Genomic DNA, 15,776 nt, shown 5'->3' with positions numbered 1-15,776 from the left:
ATCAAGGAACTTTAAAAATGTTAACGATTAACATGATTAATACTAAATTACACAAAAAAAAAATAAATAAATAAAAAAATAAATAAATAAATACAATAATACTACTTAATACTTATTATGACCATTTCTGGAATATAATGATATAGCTACAATATAATATTTAAAAAATGTTTTTAATATAAATCAGGTATACTAAATATATAACACCTACCATTCCCTATGAGAATACTATAATTTCTACAGTTTCAAGGTTACATATGTTTAGTTCTTTTTCGAAATTAAATTAATGCTTAAAGTAAAATTGTTGTGACCAATCTTGAATTTAAATGATAATTCAAAAACGATTAACTTAGTATTAAAGGCTAAACCAATCTTATTTTGGGATGTAAGTTACTACCTAATAAGCAATTAGATTAATAACTACTTAAAATAATAAATGTAGAATAATTGTATAATATTATATATAAAGCGATTTTCAAACATAAAATATAATATGATACAGATATAAATAAATGTATTATATAAATTCGGTTTACTTATTTATTTAAGACAAGCAATTGGATTGTGTACAGTTCAATACAAAATGTTGGACGTGAAGTGGCATGCAGACAGTATTTAAAAAAGAAATATAATTTTTCAACTAAGTAAAGAGATTTTTAATTTATTGATAATTTCTAGATAACGAATTTTGTGTGGGAATTGCTTTTTCACATTTTAATTTCATCGATGGATTTCATCCTGGGGATGTTGTATAGAAGTAGGATAGAGTAGGTAATCAAATGTGTTAGGAGGAAAGGAGGAACTGAAGCTTCACCATAAATTTTATGTGGTTTCGGGGGAGCTCCACGATTTTTTGATTTTTTGTCAGATTCTCACATAATAAGCAAATAAAAAACAATTCAACTTTTTCATCACAGGTGAAACTATTTAAGTTATTTTTAAATACATAAATTAGAGATGTTACAAATCACAATACTTAAGGTCAAACCGAACCAGAACAGAACTTTTCTTTAAATTAATGAACTCAAATTGATCCGAACCTACACACTTTTAATCAAACCCAAATCGAACTCTTCAAATATTTTATCAAACTCGAACCGAACATTAAAAAAGTCATAGTTAGATATTATTTTACTTCAAAATGTATTGATATTTAGTATTTATTTCTCTAGTTTGATTATTTGAATTTCCAGTTCGAAAATCGAACAATTCGTAACATCTCTAACATGGATACTATTTTATGTGAGCCTGCTTTAGATATATTTAATTTCTGGTGAACTACAATTCCCAATAGGGGCTACACCCTCAAGAACCCCAAATTACGAGTATCGGCTGAATATGATATTTGAATATTTAAGCGGTTTATGAATACTTTTAAATTGCAACATTTTACATAAAACACTTAAAGTGAATCAGCTATATCTCTCGAAATATTTGTAATTTTTTTTATGTGAATATTTTCTATACTATTTTTACATAATTAATACATTTTTATTCTCAATCCCTTGATTCATAAAATAGCATCGATTTGTATAATTCTAAAATGAAAATATAAAGTTTTTAATAATGTAATTGATTTTCATGTTTCTAGAAATATTTTTGTTTGTAATAATCTTAAAATATTTAGATTTTTAGATACGTATTAACAATGATAGTTATGAATGATTGTCCTCATATACAATATACTTCCACTCACAAACTAAAAATGTATTTCTGGAACAAACCCTGTCTATACCTGTATAATAAATTATCAAAAAACATGAAAATAACACACCAAAAATTACAAATATTTACAGAGATATATTGATTCACATGAAAAAAAATGTAAACTTCTAAGCTCCATAGATACTCCAATATTGTTGTTCTTTTTCTTCAACTTAACTCTCAATTATATGACCATATGGGGTCAGCCTCCCTTTCCAATACCTCCTAGGGCTGCTTTCTTTACTCACGTCAGCTATTTCCGTGTTATTGTCTTTTATTTTATGCTATATATTTCCAATGTTAAGAAAAATAATTAAAGAGAAACTTGAGAATTTTCTGCGCGTATTAATCCTGACGTCATTAATAATGAGATATTATGTAATAAAAAGCAGTATCTAATTTAAGTTTAAATTCTGTTTAGTTTTTTTGTATAATATTGTAAATTATTTTACTAAAATGTTAAGAAATATAATCATACCTACCTAGTTGACTATTAAAAAGGTTAGCAAAAAGAGAAGATTTACACTTTTATATATTTATAATTAGGGCACGGATGTTAAAGTATTAAAATTGATTGCAGCATTGCACTAAAAAACACCGAAAATTGCACTAAAATATTACAAATTGCAATATTTAGCAATAATAACAATATTTTGTTAAAAATGTTTGTAATTTATATTTCTTTGTTATTAATTTATGAGAAACATTATTTCACATTTATTTTTCTTACATTATTTATAAATTCTACAAAAAAAATAATGTTGCTATAACAATCTAAACTACCTCCATCCTAAATCATAACTGAACTGAACTTAACGTATATTTGTTTGAAACGGTCATATTCAAAGATTTTTCGATTTAGGGTAAAATAGTACCAAAGTAACCTAACCTAACCAAAGTAAAATTTCGTGAACAAAATTGAAAAATTATTTAAATTGTTTTTCAAATGATTAAGTTCAATAAAATTACTGTATAATTGAAAAAATCCAAAAAGTTGCAAATAATTGTATTTAATATCTTAAAATTTTAATTCCTACTAACCTATAGGTACTCTATCCAGCAAGAGGACGCACCGTGTGCCAACTAAATGTTGGTTTTTCTACGCATCCCCACGCGACACTCAGCCAGTTTCGACAGTGGGTTGACGTGTTGGATGCACAAAGTCGAAGCGTTCCCTCACTGAACAAAATATAGTAACGCGTTTTTAACACTTGTTTAGTAATTATAATTTGTAAGTAGAAGAAATGTTGCAAATGTAACGGCAACCGTGCCCTATATATAATATACAAGTGATCCGTTAAAAAGGACATCCCATTTACAACTTAAACAACTATCTTTACAAAGAAAAATATATGAAAATGTATTTATTTAGGTTTGGAATTTCCATAGTTTTTAGGCTTTAACTGCATTAAATCAGAAAATAATAGAACATAAATGAACATAGAATATAAAAAAATAGAACCTTGGGTTTTAAAAAAGTTTAAATATTGCTTTTATTCATAATTTCAATTGTAAAAACATAAAGCGAACAGTTTAGGTGAAGTATCCTAAAAAAAAATATTTTATTAGACTATAAGTTCAATGTTCATGAATCATGAGTATAATTTCATGATCTCATAATCTCATGATATTAATTGATAAAATATTTCTTAAAGAAATTAAAATGTTTTAAAAAATTAACAAGACATATTTATAAAGGTAAGTAAAGATATTTTCTATGCAAATTAAATGTTCATATATTTTTGTAAATGAATAAAAAACATTGATAACATACTAACATGAAATAAAAAGTTTTCTTAGCATTATATGGAATCAGAGCCGTATTTAGGGGGGAGCTACAGGGTACTGTTGCCCCGGGCGACTGAGTAGGAGAGGGGGGCTAATTTTTTTATAATTTAAATTTGTATTTTGTATAATGATTAATGAAGCGTATTTTTTTGTTGCCTCTTGGTGTCAAATTCCTAAATACGGCCCTGTATGGAATTAAGAAAAAATATTTTTAAAACTTCTGAATCTTTTGTTGACTTATTTGACATTAATTTATTTAATAAATACTTCATGCAGACCCACCAAATGTTTGTAAATTGCAGAATTATGAAGAAATATAAAAGATGATGTTCAAATGTTTATTTTAGTCTGCTGCAATTAATTTTGAAGTATTTTTATGATAATACTAATAATAAATATTATAAAACGGACGACTTTCTGGATTAAATAGTCTGGATTAATGAGATTTTACTGTAATTTAATAACTTGAATTATTTTTTTTTTAATATTTAATTTTGTATTTCTGCCAATCTACATAAAAACAATTAATGCATATTTTAGCCTTATTAGTTTATGCTTTTTTATTAATTTTATTTATTTATAAATAATTATTTATTTTATTTTAGATCTAAAACTATTTATATTAATAAGCATTTATTAAAGTTCTTTTATAAGATGGGCAGCTGAATAGTGTAAAGCCAAACAGATAAAGTAACTGTACAGTCCTACAAGTCCTTGTCCCACCACTATAAAATTAAAAGTTTACATTGTTGTCAAGAAAATTAATTACAATACATACATTTTATAAAATTATAATATTTATATATACCGGGTGATTCTTTTATCATTGAACACTCATTATTTCAAAAATTATAAATGTTTTAGAAAATATTTTTTTACATAGTTTCAAGTTGTTGAAAATCAACGCTTTTATTAAAAAATTATATTTTTAAATATTTTATCCTTGTCATTTTTTATGTTTTTTAATTTTTTGAATGACAACATAGTTTTAATTTCATATTCCAAAGCAGAATATTTTTCTAAGTATTTTGATTAATAAAAATAAAATTTAGGACGAGTAGTTTATCAGTTATAACTTATAAGTATTTAAAGTTTAGATTGGCAGAGTGGAGTGGTATGGTGTTACCCCGCATAATATTTGTCCACTACTCCGCTTGTCTAAACTTTAAATACTTATAACTCATAAACTACTAGTCCTAAATTCCATTTTTATGAATCAAAATACTTAGAAAATTATTCTGCTTTGGAATATGAAATTAAAACTCTATGTTGTCATTCAAAAAAGTAAAAAACTTAAAAAATGATAAGGATAAAAAATATTTAAATATATAATTTTTTAATAAAAACGTTGATTTTTTAACAACTTGAAACTATGTAAAATAATATTATCAAAAACATAAATAATTTTTGAAATAATGAGTGTTCAATGATAAAATAATCACCCGGTATATATACAGGATACAGAATATACCCATTAGCCAAAGAAGAGAACTCGCCGTCAGGATAAAAACCAGTTTTTGCCATTTTATCTACTAACTAAAAAATGTATTAAAAATCATGAGATTTGTGAAAATAAAATGTTGAAAGGTCAAAATTTATCAAAAAATTGAATTAAATTAAAAATAAAAGCCCTTGTCTATGTGAGTCTAATAAAAAAAACAGTTTATTATATAATTATTATCTAAGGAGATATCGAATTGGTAAATTCTCAAAGGACACCTGTATATATTATAAGACTATTAAAAAATAAAATAAAAGGTAATAATCAATAAATAATTATAATTTAATAAAGTTGGCGTACATTTTAGATTAGATGGTCACTACTTTAGAAGAGTTGTGTAATAAAGGTAGGCAAGGCATTACATTAAATATTCAAATGTAATAAATTATCACTGAAAGCAATTATTATTGCATTAATAAAACAGTTCTGAAAAGAGATCTTTTAGATTTTGTACAACTAGAGTAGATTTATGTATTGTTTAAAATTATAGTACATAATTTCGGTAAAGATTTATATCAAACTGAAATTTCATACTTCCTTAGAATTGAAAATAATTAATTATATTTTTTAAATGAACCAAATTACGTATGCAATCTACTGGTAATTTTACATTTAACGATTTTTTTATTGTAAAAAGAGATATGTACAGCTTAACTTGGTTACCTTGAAGTTGAAGGGACCAGACAAAAAGTTTGAGTTATCTAAGGATAGGAAATTTCAGAGATTGGGAGAAAGTTTAAAGTGTAGACAATTTTAGGTTAACTAAGTTTATTTTAACTGTATAAAAAATGCTTCACAGTTTAAATAAATATTTTGAAGCATTCATAACATTTTAAAATTATTTTTATTACTTCATAACAAATTTAATGAAAATAAATAATGAAAATTTTTTTTTAAATTTCTCCAAAACCATCAGTTATTTATAATTTTAAATGCTATCAGTTTAATTGATGTTATAATGATATTAATTATCATAATATTTTTTAATAAATAAAGATTTTAATAAACCTATTTTATGAAATGTTTTCCAAAATAAAAGCATTTTCTTCATTCTCACTCAGAATTTAAAATACAAAGAAATATTTATAAATTATAAAGAGAATAAAAATAATTTTATATTGATACAGACTTAATTTTTAAATTAAAATCTTTTAAACAATTCATAATAGTATTTGGGATACTGATGAAATGAAACATTTGATTATTCATTAGTAAAACTAAAATCCTAGTGTTTTGTGTTATTGTGGGAAGAAAGAATTTAAAATACCAAAAGTATTTAATGAATTTTAATATCACATTTTAAAACAACAATAACCAAACATCTAAATTATTTGATTTTTTGAGATCTTTATCTAACTGTTTGAATTATACTAAATCTGATAATTCATTCATAGTTTCATCACTAATCTCATAGAAATTAAGCAAAAGGATCAGCAAATATTAGTATTAAGTAAGCTACTCATCTTAACTTTTTTTCAAGTTGAATATATATTATTTATAACTCTAATGTTAAATAAGTTAGTAAGTTTTAGTTTAATGACAAAGCCACTAAACATTATAAATTGCTTATTATATTTAAAAACCATAGATTGATAACAATGTTAATAGCAGTGATGTATTATAACAACTATAAATGGCGAAAGACCTACAATAGGTATAAAGATTTACTTCCACCATCAATACATGAAGCACTCAAGTGAAATATTCTCGAGTAATAATAATGACCTGTCATGATTTACGTCGTTTTTTAGTAGTTGTCTTGCGTTTTGTCCTGAGCCTTGTTGTAGTTGACGTTGTATTACTTTTTGAATTTGTTTTATTGGATTTTGATTTCACCTGTGCTTGATTTGTAGATTGAGATTGTACAGAAAGTGAAAGCTGTGCATTTGTATTTTTCTTTTGTGCACCCAAATGTTGTTGTACTAAATCAGGTAATATACCTTTTTGAGCCAACATAGTTAAAAACGTACATATAAACTGATCATAATTATGTGTACGTCGACAATCATCAATTTTATATTTATTTCGTTTTTCATTTTCTTCTCGTAAGATACCTGAAATATTAAATAAATATTTAACTTGGTCAATTTTTTAATATTTTTAATTAGATTACCTTCACTCATGTTTATTTCAAGTTCTAAATTTTTTACTAGAGCCAATAAGTCTTTAGGAGAAAATGTATGATTGGATTTTATATTATTTTCCAATTTTTGATCATTATTATCTTCTTTATCTGAAGAATGACTAGAAGGCGTTTCCCATCCTTTGGGCAAAGCTCCTGCTTCTAGACATACACTTTTAATGTCTTCTGGATTCCCATCCCCTTCTGTTCCACCACTTGATGATTGTACACGGATTACTACAATATTATCTGATTCTGGACACGTCTGAAAAATTATTAAACTCAAATGTTAGGCTCAAAAACAAAAGCATTTATATAAATTATAACATTAAAACATAATTTCAACATTATTATAAATTTTGCATAAAGAATAGAAGCTGATTTGACAACTTATTAAATTAATTTTAAATGCAATTTATGTTTCAGTAAGATTATGTATCTTTAGAAAATGCAGCATTTGAGGTAAAATTTGATTGAGATACACTGAATTATAATTTTTTTGAGGGCTTTGACTTGCCGCATAATAATTTTCATGTTTATAATCATATGGTAAGTATTGTGTTACTTTGTTTTACTTCTGTTATATAGATCCATCATACAAATATATGAATGTGAAAATTATATTGTTATAAAAATGTACAATACGTAGTACTGGCTTTAAAATATAAATTATTCAGTTTGATTTAATATAGCTATTAGATTTTTGAATATAAAAAAGTCAACCTGAAGTCTGAAATTAAAATAATAATTACAATGTATCATATTATATTATAGTATAAAAATTAAATGGACACAAATTTAGCAAATAAATTATTATTCTGTATACCTATTTAAATTAAATAATAAATACTAAAAAAGTTTAAATTTTTTTTTAAGATTGAAACAAATCATATCACCTTTTCTTCATTATAGTCTTTTGATGTGCCAGGAATGGGTGAAATGTCTTTTTTTACACATTTACTAGGCGATTGATCATTATCATTATCATTGTTTTTTTTCTTTTTTTCAAAGTCATCTACTAATACAAGTTGTTGTAAAGCTTCTAATACAATTTGTCTATTTGTTTTGAGCATATTTAATTTGTGGGTAATAGCTAAACGTTTGTCCGGAACAACAGCCATCAGATTAAACCGTATATCACTATACTCAGCTGCTGCTCCAAGTCGATCACTTATCACTCTTCTAAACTTTTCAGTCCAATCTTCATCTTCAGCCCAAGGTCCATGGTCCATTGGATAAGGTTTCAGCCCGTCCAATTCATATAAATGACCATTTATGGGCACATAACTGACAAAGTGATACGCCTCTCCGGTAAACCGTCCAGTTGTTAACCCTGGTGTTTTATCCATACGTGGTCTACTTTTTGGCATAGCATGCGAATTGTGTGCTCGTGCTAATTCAGGAGTGTTTCCAATAGCCCATCCTTTATTTTCTGGATTCATACCTTTAGTGTGTTCCTTAAGATGTCCCAATGTCTCACCTAGATGTATATCTGAACAATTTAGCAAAATAGACAGCAGTGCATGAGTAGCACAACTATTAGGTATCATTTGCTGCGCAAAAAATATGCTGTTAATAGCATCATCATCTTTGACAAATATGTCTGTTTGGTCTACAATTTTTCTGCGGCTACGACGCTCTTCAATCCATCGGAACAAAAAAATAAAACCATAAACTGGACTGTCCAATGGTTTTTGAAGGTCATAAATTTCTTCTAACTGAACTCCTTTCACGCCAAAGTCTTCTAAAAGCAAAGTAAACAAACCAGGATCGCTTTCTAATTCCAACCATCCTTGGATGAGCCTATGTAGATCCACTGGCATTTTAACAAAGTTAACATAACAACATTTAAAGAATAGAATACTAGAACACTAAAATTTGAATTTTGAATTTCACAGAAATAATTTTTATCAACTATCATAAATCATCTATCATTTATCAAGTATACAAATCTTGATAAGACAGTTTATTCCATGAAACTGTAATCTAGGTTATGGTTTTAAATGTTAAAGTTCGTTATTTAAGAACAAGTAATGAAGACGTAACAACAAAAGAGTAATAAGTAAAATAATCAAATTTAAAAATAAGAATCATAACAATTTAATATTGTCATTTTGTCATGATAATATTGTAGGCTAATATTATTATTACCATGTTACTATTTTTTTCGTTGGGTTATTTATATTTTGTGACGACTGTCAACTTTTAACTTACGTTCCTTTTTTATCTGACAAGTGACGATTGACAAGAATATTGTTAATTTTTTAGTATCTAAAATGTGTGTAACTATTGCACATTTTAAAATGTCGATATTTAAAATTGGATTTTTATTTCTCACATTCGTATCTTTAATTCACTCACAATCGAACAGTAAGTATATTTATTTATAATTAGATTAATTTACTTTAGGTACCTATTATTTCAACGATGTATTATACAATAACTTTGCATTGCAAATTATTTAAATTTATTAATTTTTTTATCTATTTTTTTACTATCACTAGATAACGGCTAAAACAATGTAGCTATCTACATTTTATATCCAAAGCCAAGGTTAACTTTTGAAATAAAACTTTATTTTTAAATATTATATTGATTTCTAATTAAATGTAATAAAACATAGTATATTAGAAATAGAAAACATTTATAAACAATGTATGAACAGAACTAAAAATAATATGCCTTAAAAGGATCATCTTCATTATTTAGATTATGTATAATATGTTCTTCTCTTGATTTTGTTATATTTTTTCAAGCAATTTTGTATTATTTTAACATTTACCGATTTTAATTTCCTGGAAATATACTATGTCTTTATCCAAACCTTGAATCCAACTATTTGAACAATTAAAATAATAAGTCCTTAGATAATTATAGCGAGAAATCTTGTAAAATATTTGGGGGGAGGGCTTAAGTATTTGGTTAAAAAAATCTCGGGAGGCCTTACATCTACATCCTAATCTGTCTTGTCATATATTATTTAAATTTTCATTATGTTAACATGAACAGCTTAACTTAACAACATATTATATAAAATATTTATGTAACTAGAACTGAACATTTTTTAAGCTACTATCTAGGTACTTTAAATCATGGTGTAGTTCAAATTATAATTGTGAACTGTAGGTACATGTACTTACAAGAATTTCAAAATTTCAATTGAACATTTTATAGGTCTCTATCTATGTTAAAAGTGTTATGTATAAATATTACAACAATTCATTTTTATACAGCTTCAATGTTTGTATTTTTAATGTGTTTAAAGAAAAATCTATAGATTATTAGTTTTGGAGTTATGACAAAATAATTAAAATTAATTTCATAAATTGCAAACATACCGTTTTCATTTGATAAATCATTTAGAGAGGCTATTAAGCCCCCAGTCTCCCTTTATGCTACTAATTCATAGGTGTTTGACTGAATATGTATACATCTATCAAAATATTTATATGTTAAATTATGTGAGTAACATGCGTTTTATGCCCATGATGATAATATTTTTATTTCAAAAAGTCATAATAGAAACAATATTTTTAAATCTATAACTGAATAAAAGTCATTAACTCTTGACAAGATTGAAAAAAGTTTATATTGAAACTCGTTTGCCTTATAATTAGTGATTGGTCTTGAATTTACTATATTTAAATAAAAATAAACTAATAATAAATTGACATTTTTAGAAATTTAACACTTTACTTATGAATTATGATGATAAAAGACTAAATATAAGTATACTAATTATGATATATTATGATTCAATTTAAACAATAATTCTGCAGGTATAGTATATCCAATCAATGCAGAAGATACAAAAAATTGTTGTTCTTTACTGGAAAGACAATACTCATTACCTCCAATATATTGCTATGCAGGAAACGATAAAAGTTTACTTAATGTTTTTCAAACAATTACAGTAAGTACAATGTATATAATTATTCTTTGAAAATGTATGAATGAATATTATATAATTTATTATATAGGTAGATTTAATAATTGAAAAAACTGATGACTTCATTGTATACCAAGCAGCAGATCAGTATTTAGTTGAAGAACAAATGCTATCTGATGAGACTATATTATCTTTGAACAAAATAATATCCTATGTTTGGAAAAGGAAGTATTTTAAATTAGATCCATTTAAACCATCTTGTTTCAGTATAAAAACAAATGCAGATTTCAAAATAATAATTCACTCTATTGGTAAAAAGCCTTATATTTGTATATATTATTATATTAACTAGCTATACATTAGTGTTACAATATGTTAGCAAATATTAATCATAGATATACTTTTATATTTTTACAGCATTAGATATTAAAAGACTGGCAATGTTTATAGTTGGTATTTTTCTATTTGGATATTCTGCTCGATTAAGCCATAATTCATTGTTTTACTACTTATGTGGAATTACAGTAGGTGTAACTGCATCATTTGTGGTTATAATATTACTCATCAGTCGTTTAATCCCTAAGGTATATATTTTATAATTTCTGTGTTATAATATACATATAATATAGTTTTATTAATTTTTTTATAGAAAAGATTGTTGGTGGGATATTTAGGAGCAAGTTGTATGTTAAGTCTCTATGCTATTCAGATGTTGGTAGAGAATCTCAATATGATATTAATATTATATTATAAGTATATATTGGGATATATTGTTTTCTCTATGTTAGCCAGTTTTGTGGTTTGCTATAGATATGGGCCAGTAACAAATCCAAGGTCCATCGACCTCATAAGATGGACATTGCAGGTAATTCTTGTATATATTTTTAATTGTACCTTAATATTATAAATTATTGGATTGACTAACTAAACAACTCATATAACTGTAAAAATATTCATATTTAATATTATGAACATAGCAATGACTTTTAATTTTTTTTTTTTTATTGATCGTTTACAACTTTGGCAACAAAGGCCATTAGTTATTTTATTTTTTACATTACGTTTGCATACATGTTTAGATTTGGTTATAAATATTGGTTTGTTTGAAGAAGTTAATTAAATCTGCGTTGAGTTGGTGATTGGCTCCAAGGGCTGCATCGAGGTTGTGTGATATCCCGTGTTTGATCCTTTCTTGATTATACTTTATGCAGTCCGATATGATGTGCTTGACAGTGAGATTTGTTCCGTAGGTTGTGCAGATGGGGGGTTCCTCTTTGGCCTTGAAGAAACCGTGTGTGATTCTAGTGTGTCCTATCCGTAGTCTATTTTTTAATTTTTTTATTCTTAGGCTTGAAGAAAAAGTGCTTCAATCTTAATTTTCAAAAGTAGGTTTTGGTAGCAAATTAAATTTGTTTTTAAATTTCTTGTACTTTTTTAATAATATCATATAACCCTTATTTTCAATTTACATTCAATTGTGTTTAATGTGAATTAACAATTTCTATTATTATGGAGTAATTAAAAAAAAAATTATGATAATAACTTGACAGATATTATCTTGAGTGTCTGAAAATCAATTTTTAATATAATTGGAAATCAAAAATATTAATAACAATTATTATCAGAGTATTTAGTATTTTATTATTATTCAAATAATGTTGTGATGTTACTCCACTATTAATTAATTATCATATTCTAAATAATGCAATTTTAGAAATATTTATATTAATTTACACTAGGTTATTTATAGATATTTTAAATTATTTTTTTTAGTTTAACAGCCAAAATTTTTACCATTGACTTCCTGTTAAACTATTTTATACAGATTGAAATCTATATATATTATTATGATTTTTATTTATTTCAGTTAATTGGCTTGGCTTTGGTCACATCATGTAGTTTTCATTTAGAAGCTATGGTTTTAGTGGATATTTTGTGTATTATACTCTATTACACAAAGTTTGCACTGCCTTTTGGGTGAGTCGACTATATTTTTGCTATTTATTTAAAAAGTTTGTGAATAACTTACCATTTATCTTGTAGATTATTACCTAAAAGTAAACCAAAACCACGGTTATTATCTGAAGATGAGTATATACAACAAGCTTTGATTGAAACACCTAAAGCACTCGAAGAACTTCGAAAATACTGTAATAGTCCAAATTGCGATACATGGAAAGTTGTGAGCAGATTACACAATCCTAAAAAGTAATTATTAATCAGTAAATCAATTGATATAAAAGTAAAATACTTTCAACTATATTCTAGATTTGCCGAGTTCATGGAAACATCAGCCCACGTCAGTACAGAATCAGTCAAAGAACACGAAAAAGAATTAGATGATGATACAGAGTACAACTATGAATCAGAAGATGATAGTTTGTCTGATGATGTACAAAAGTTAAGCTACTCGAGTGACAGCGACTAAAATTTGTGTTTAATTATGAAATTTTAATTTTTTTGATTTTCTTTACAAAAATGTAAATAACTTGTGTTGTTAGTGTTGTTTCTAGTGGTGTAATTTTTTTTTTTATTGGCCTTAAAAATTAAAATGATAAGCAACTTAATAATTAATAATATTTATTTTTAAGCTTCATGTTGTTATGCACATAATAGACTTAATAAATTATTTTTAGTTTAAAAATGAATAGTTCTAAAAAACCTTCTTCTGAAACTATGTTGTTAAATCCAATTATTGCTGATAAATTCAATGATTTAGTTTATGAAACAGAAGAACGACAAAAAAGAGTGAATGATACTAATCATATCATTGTAGACAACTATGGATGCATTAAAGTAACCATTTATTTCAAATGTCTATTTCAGTATTAAACTTTATTTTCTATGAAGGATGATAATGGACAAAATGTCAGAGTGACTAAATATACTTTAATGAATGAACAAAAAGTTGCTATTGAAATCATTAATTATGGCGCTACTGTTATTTCCTGCTGGGTACCAAATTCATTGGGTGAGCTAGAAGATGTTTTACTGGGCTTTGACTCAATTGAAGGTCAGTAGTGTATCATATGAAACTTAGTCATCATTATGTCAATGTGTTGAATAGATTATAGGTTACAGAATACACACTCCATTGGTGGTACATTAGGCAGAGTTACAGATTATATTAGTAACGGACATCTCGAAGACGACAAAGGAGAAATTTATGAACTTATTAAAAATCGTGATGGTCATCACTTCAATGGTGGTGAAAAAGGATTTGATAAGGTCATATGGGATGGTTATGTAAAAGATAGTGAACTGGTATTAACATATTCAAGTAAAGATGGTGAACAAGGCTATCCAGGAACATTTCAAGTTCGGACAACATTTCGTTTGACTTGCAAAAATGAATTAGTTGTAAACTATGTTGGTATGACATCAAAATCAACTCCAGTAAATATAGCCTCAAATATGTTCTTCAATTTAGCTGGACAAGTAAAAACAATAAATAGTTAAACATTATTCGTGGTTTAATATTATTAAAATAATAATATGGAACATGTTATAGAACACTGGAGAGTCTGAACTTATGAATCATTCAATTATGGTCAACGCAGAAGAATATGTAGCAATTAAATTACCAGAGCGAAGACCTGTTGGTTTGATTAAAAATGTGCATCACACATGTCTTGACTTACGTGTTCCAAGATTATTAAAAAAAGCTTTCCCTCTAGTTCCTGGTTTTGGATACAATCATACGTTTAAATTGTTCAAAGGAAAAGATCGCAAAGCATTTAATTTAGCAGCCAGGTAAACATAAATACAATTGTATCACTCAATATATATTTGATTATAATGCTAAACATTATTTTATTCAGTTTAATGCATAAACAAAGTGGTCGCATGTTGGATATTTACACGGATATGCCTTGTATCTATATAAATACTGCTCAAGATTTTCCAAATTATGGTAAATCATTATTCAAAGAAGAGGTTCTGAAGGTAACTGATATAGAAACACCGCTAGCCAAATTTAATACATATGAAAATGAACAACAGAGTCTTATCTCTGAAGAATATACATTTTTGAGTGACACAGAACTAATTGAAGAAGAACACAATTTAGATTATGAAATAAAAGTGTCCTCAACACAGGTTAACAATGTCCATGAAATCAAGCCCATCAAAGGCAAATTGAATACTATATATAACAAACATTCTGGAATTTGCATACGTCCACAACTATTTCCAGATGCTGTTATACATGTAATTTTATTGATTATTGTTAATTTATGCATAAAAATAATAATTTGAATATTTGGAAATGTTCTAGAAAAACTTTAACAGTATTATTCTGAAACCATCCAATATGTATAGCCAGCAAGTCATTTATAAATTTGGAGTTATTTCTTCAACTGATTAAGAATATTTGTCAAAAAATATAGTTTACTGGACTGAAAATAACTCATAATTTATTATAACAACAAAAAATTAACGAATTTACAAGGATTATAGGAAGTAACTGAGTGTATATAAATTATAAAAATTAATATAAATTTGTATAGGGCTTTAGACTTTGAAATTACTGAATTGATCAGCACATTATTCTCAAAGATTATGACTATTATGAGTGTTCATAGTTATTATTTATCAACTCGTGTCTGTTTCTATAGGTTGGCTCACCTACATTTAGTTTTGACTAAACCTATTGAGTTGTCATTGGTAACAAAATAAAATGCTTTTTAATAATCTCGTGTAAATAAATATAACTAAATTGTCCTTTATATACTCAAAAACATAGATTTTCAACTAACTGTAACTGACATCTA

The 15,776-nt window shown here is 26.0% G+C and overlaps 3 protein-coding genes across 3 annotated transcripts; 2 read left to right on the top strand and 1 right to left on the bottom strand.

Moving 5' to 3' along the window:
* Positions 1-6,548: 6,548 nt before the first annotated feature.
* On the bottom strand, positions 6,549-9,031 carry LOC107168742 (ubiquitin carboxyl-terminal hydrolase calypso). The gene is made up of 3 exons (XM_089221656.1): positions 8,012-9,031; positions 7,107-7,380; positions 6,549-7,047 (listed from the first exon to the last, which is right to left on the bottom strand). Exons 1-3 carry the CDS (start codon positions 8,936-8,938, stop codon positions 6,722-6,724), a joined length of 1,527 nt encoding a protein of 508 aa, XP_089077782.1. The 5' UTR covers positions 8,939-9,031; the 3' UTR covers positions 6,549-6,721.
* Positions 9,032-9,169: 138 nt separating this feature from the next.
* Positions 9,170-13,648, top strand: LOC107168748 (Nuclear envelope integral membrane protein). Its single transcript, XM_089219846.1, has 8 exons — positions 9,170-9,485; positions 10,895-11,028; positions 11,096-11,315; positions 11,422-11,588; positions 11,654-11,869; positions 12,872-12,981; positions 13,048-13,212; positions 13,273-13,648. The coding sequence occupies exons 1-8, from the start codon at positions 9,392-9,394 to the stop codon at positions 13,430-13,432; spliced, it is 1,266 nt and encodes a 421-aa protein (XP_089075972.1). The 5' UTR covers positions 9,170-9,391; the 3' UTR covers positions 13,433-13,648.
* LOC107168807 (galactose mutarotase-like) lies at positions 13,648-15,696 on the top strand. Its single transcript, XM_089219844.1, has 6 exons — positions 13,648-13,800; positions 13,855-14,017; positions 14,072-14,442; positions 14,516-14,757; positions 14,826-15,213; positions 15,281-15,696. Exons 1-6 carry the CDS (start codon positions 13,648-13,650, stop codon positions 15,368-15,370), a joined length of 1,407 nt encoding a protein of 468 aa, XP_089075970.1. The 3' UTR covers positions 15,371-15,696.
* The last annotated feature ends 80 nt before the right edge of the window (positions 15,697-15,776 follow it).

This window comes from Diuraphis noxia, unplaced genomic scaffold (assembly GCF_037042655.1).
Source record: "Diuraphis noxia isolate RWA-SAM2 unplaced genomic scaffold, SU_Dnox_SAM2 contig0002, whole genome shotgun sequence".
NCBI lineage: Eukaryota > Metazoa > Arthropoda > Insecta > Hemiptera > Aphididae > Diuraphis > Diuraphis noxia.
This window is presented reverse-complemented; position numbering and strand designations above follow the sequence as displayed.

Coding starts and splice junctions, on each gene's coding strand:
- LOC107168748 (XM_089219846.1), top strand. CDS start 9,392: ATGTGTGTAACTATTGCACATTTTAAAATGTCGATATTTAAAATTGGA. Junction 9,486..10,894: donor AATTCACTCACAATCGAACA/GTAAGTATATTT, acceptor ATAATTCTGCAG/GTATAGTATATCCAATCAAT. Junction 11,589..11,653: donor TCAGTCGTTTAATCCCTAAG/GTATATATTTTA, acceptor ATTTTTTTATAG/AAAAGATTGTTGGTGGGATA.
- LOC107168742 (XM_089221656.1), bottom strand. CDS start 8,938: ATGCCAGTGGATCTACATAGGCTCATCCAAGGATGGTTGGAATTAGAA. Junction 7,381..8,011: donor AAGACTATAATGAAGAAAAG/GTGATATGATTT, acceptor ATAATTTTTCAG/ACGTGTCCAGAATCAGATAA. Junction 7,048..7,106: donor TGAAATAAACATGAGTGAAG/GTAATCTAATTA, acceptor TTAATATTTCAG/GTATCTTACGAGAAGAAAAT.
- LOC107168807 (XM_089219844.1), top strand. CDS start 13,648: ATGAATAGTTCTAAAAAACCTTCTTCTGAAACTATGTTGTTAAATCCA. Junction 13,801..13,854: donor ACAACTATGGATGCATTAAA/GTAACCATTTAT, acceptor TTTTCTATGAAG/GATGATAATGGACAAAATGT. Junction 14,018..14,071: donor GGGCTTTGACTCAATTGAAG/GTCAGTAGTGTA, acceptor TGTGTTGAATAG/ATTATAGGTTACAGAATACA.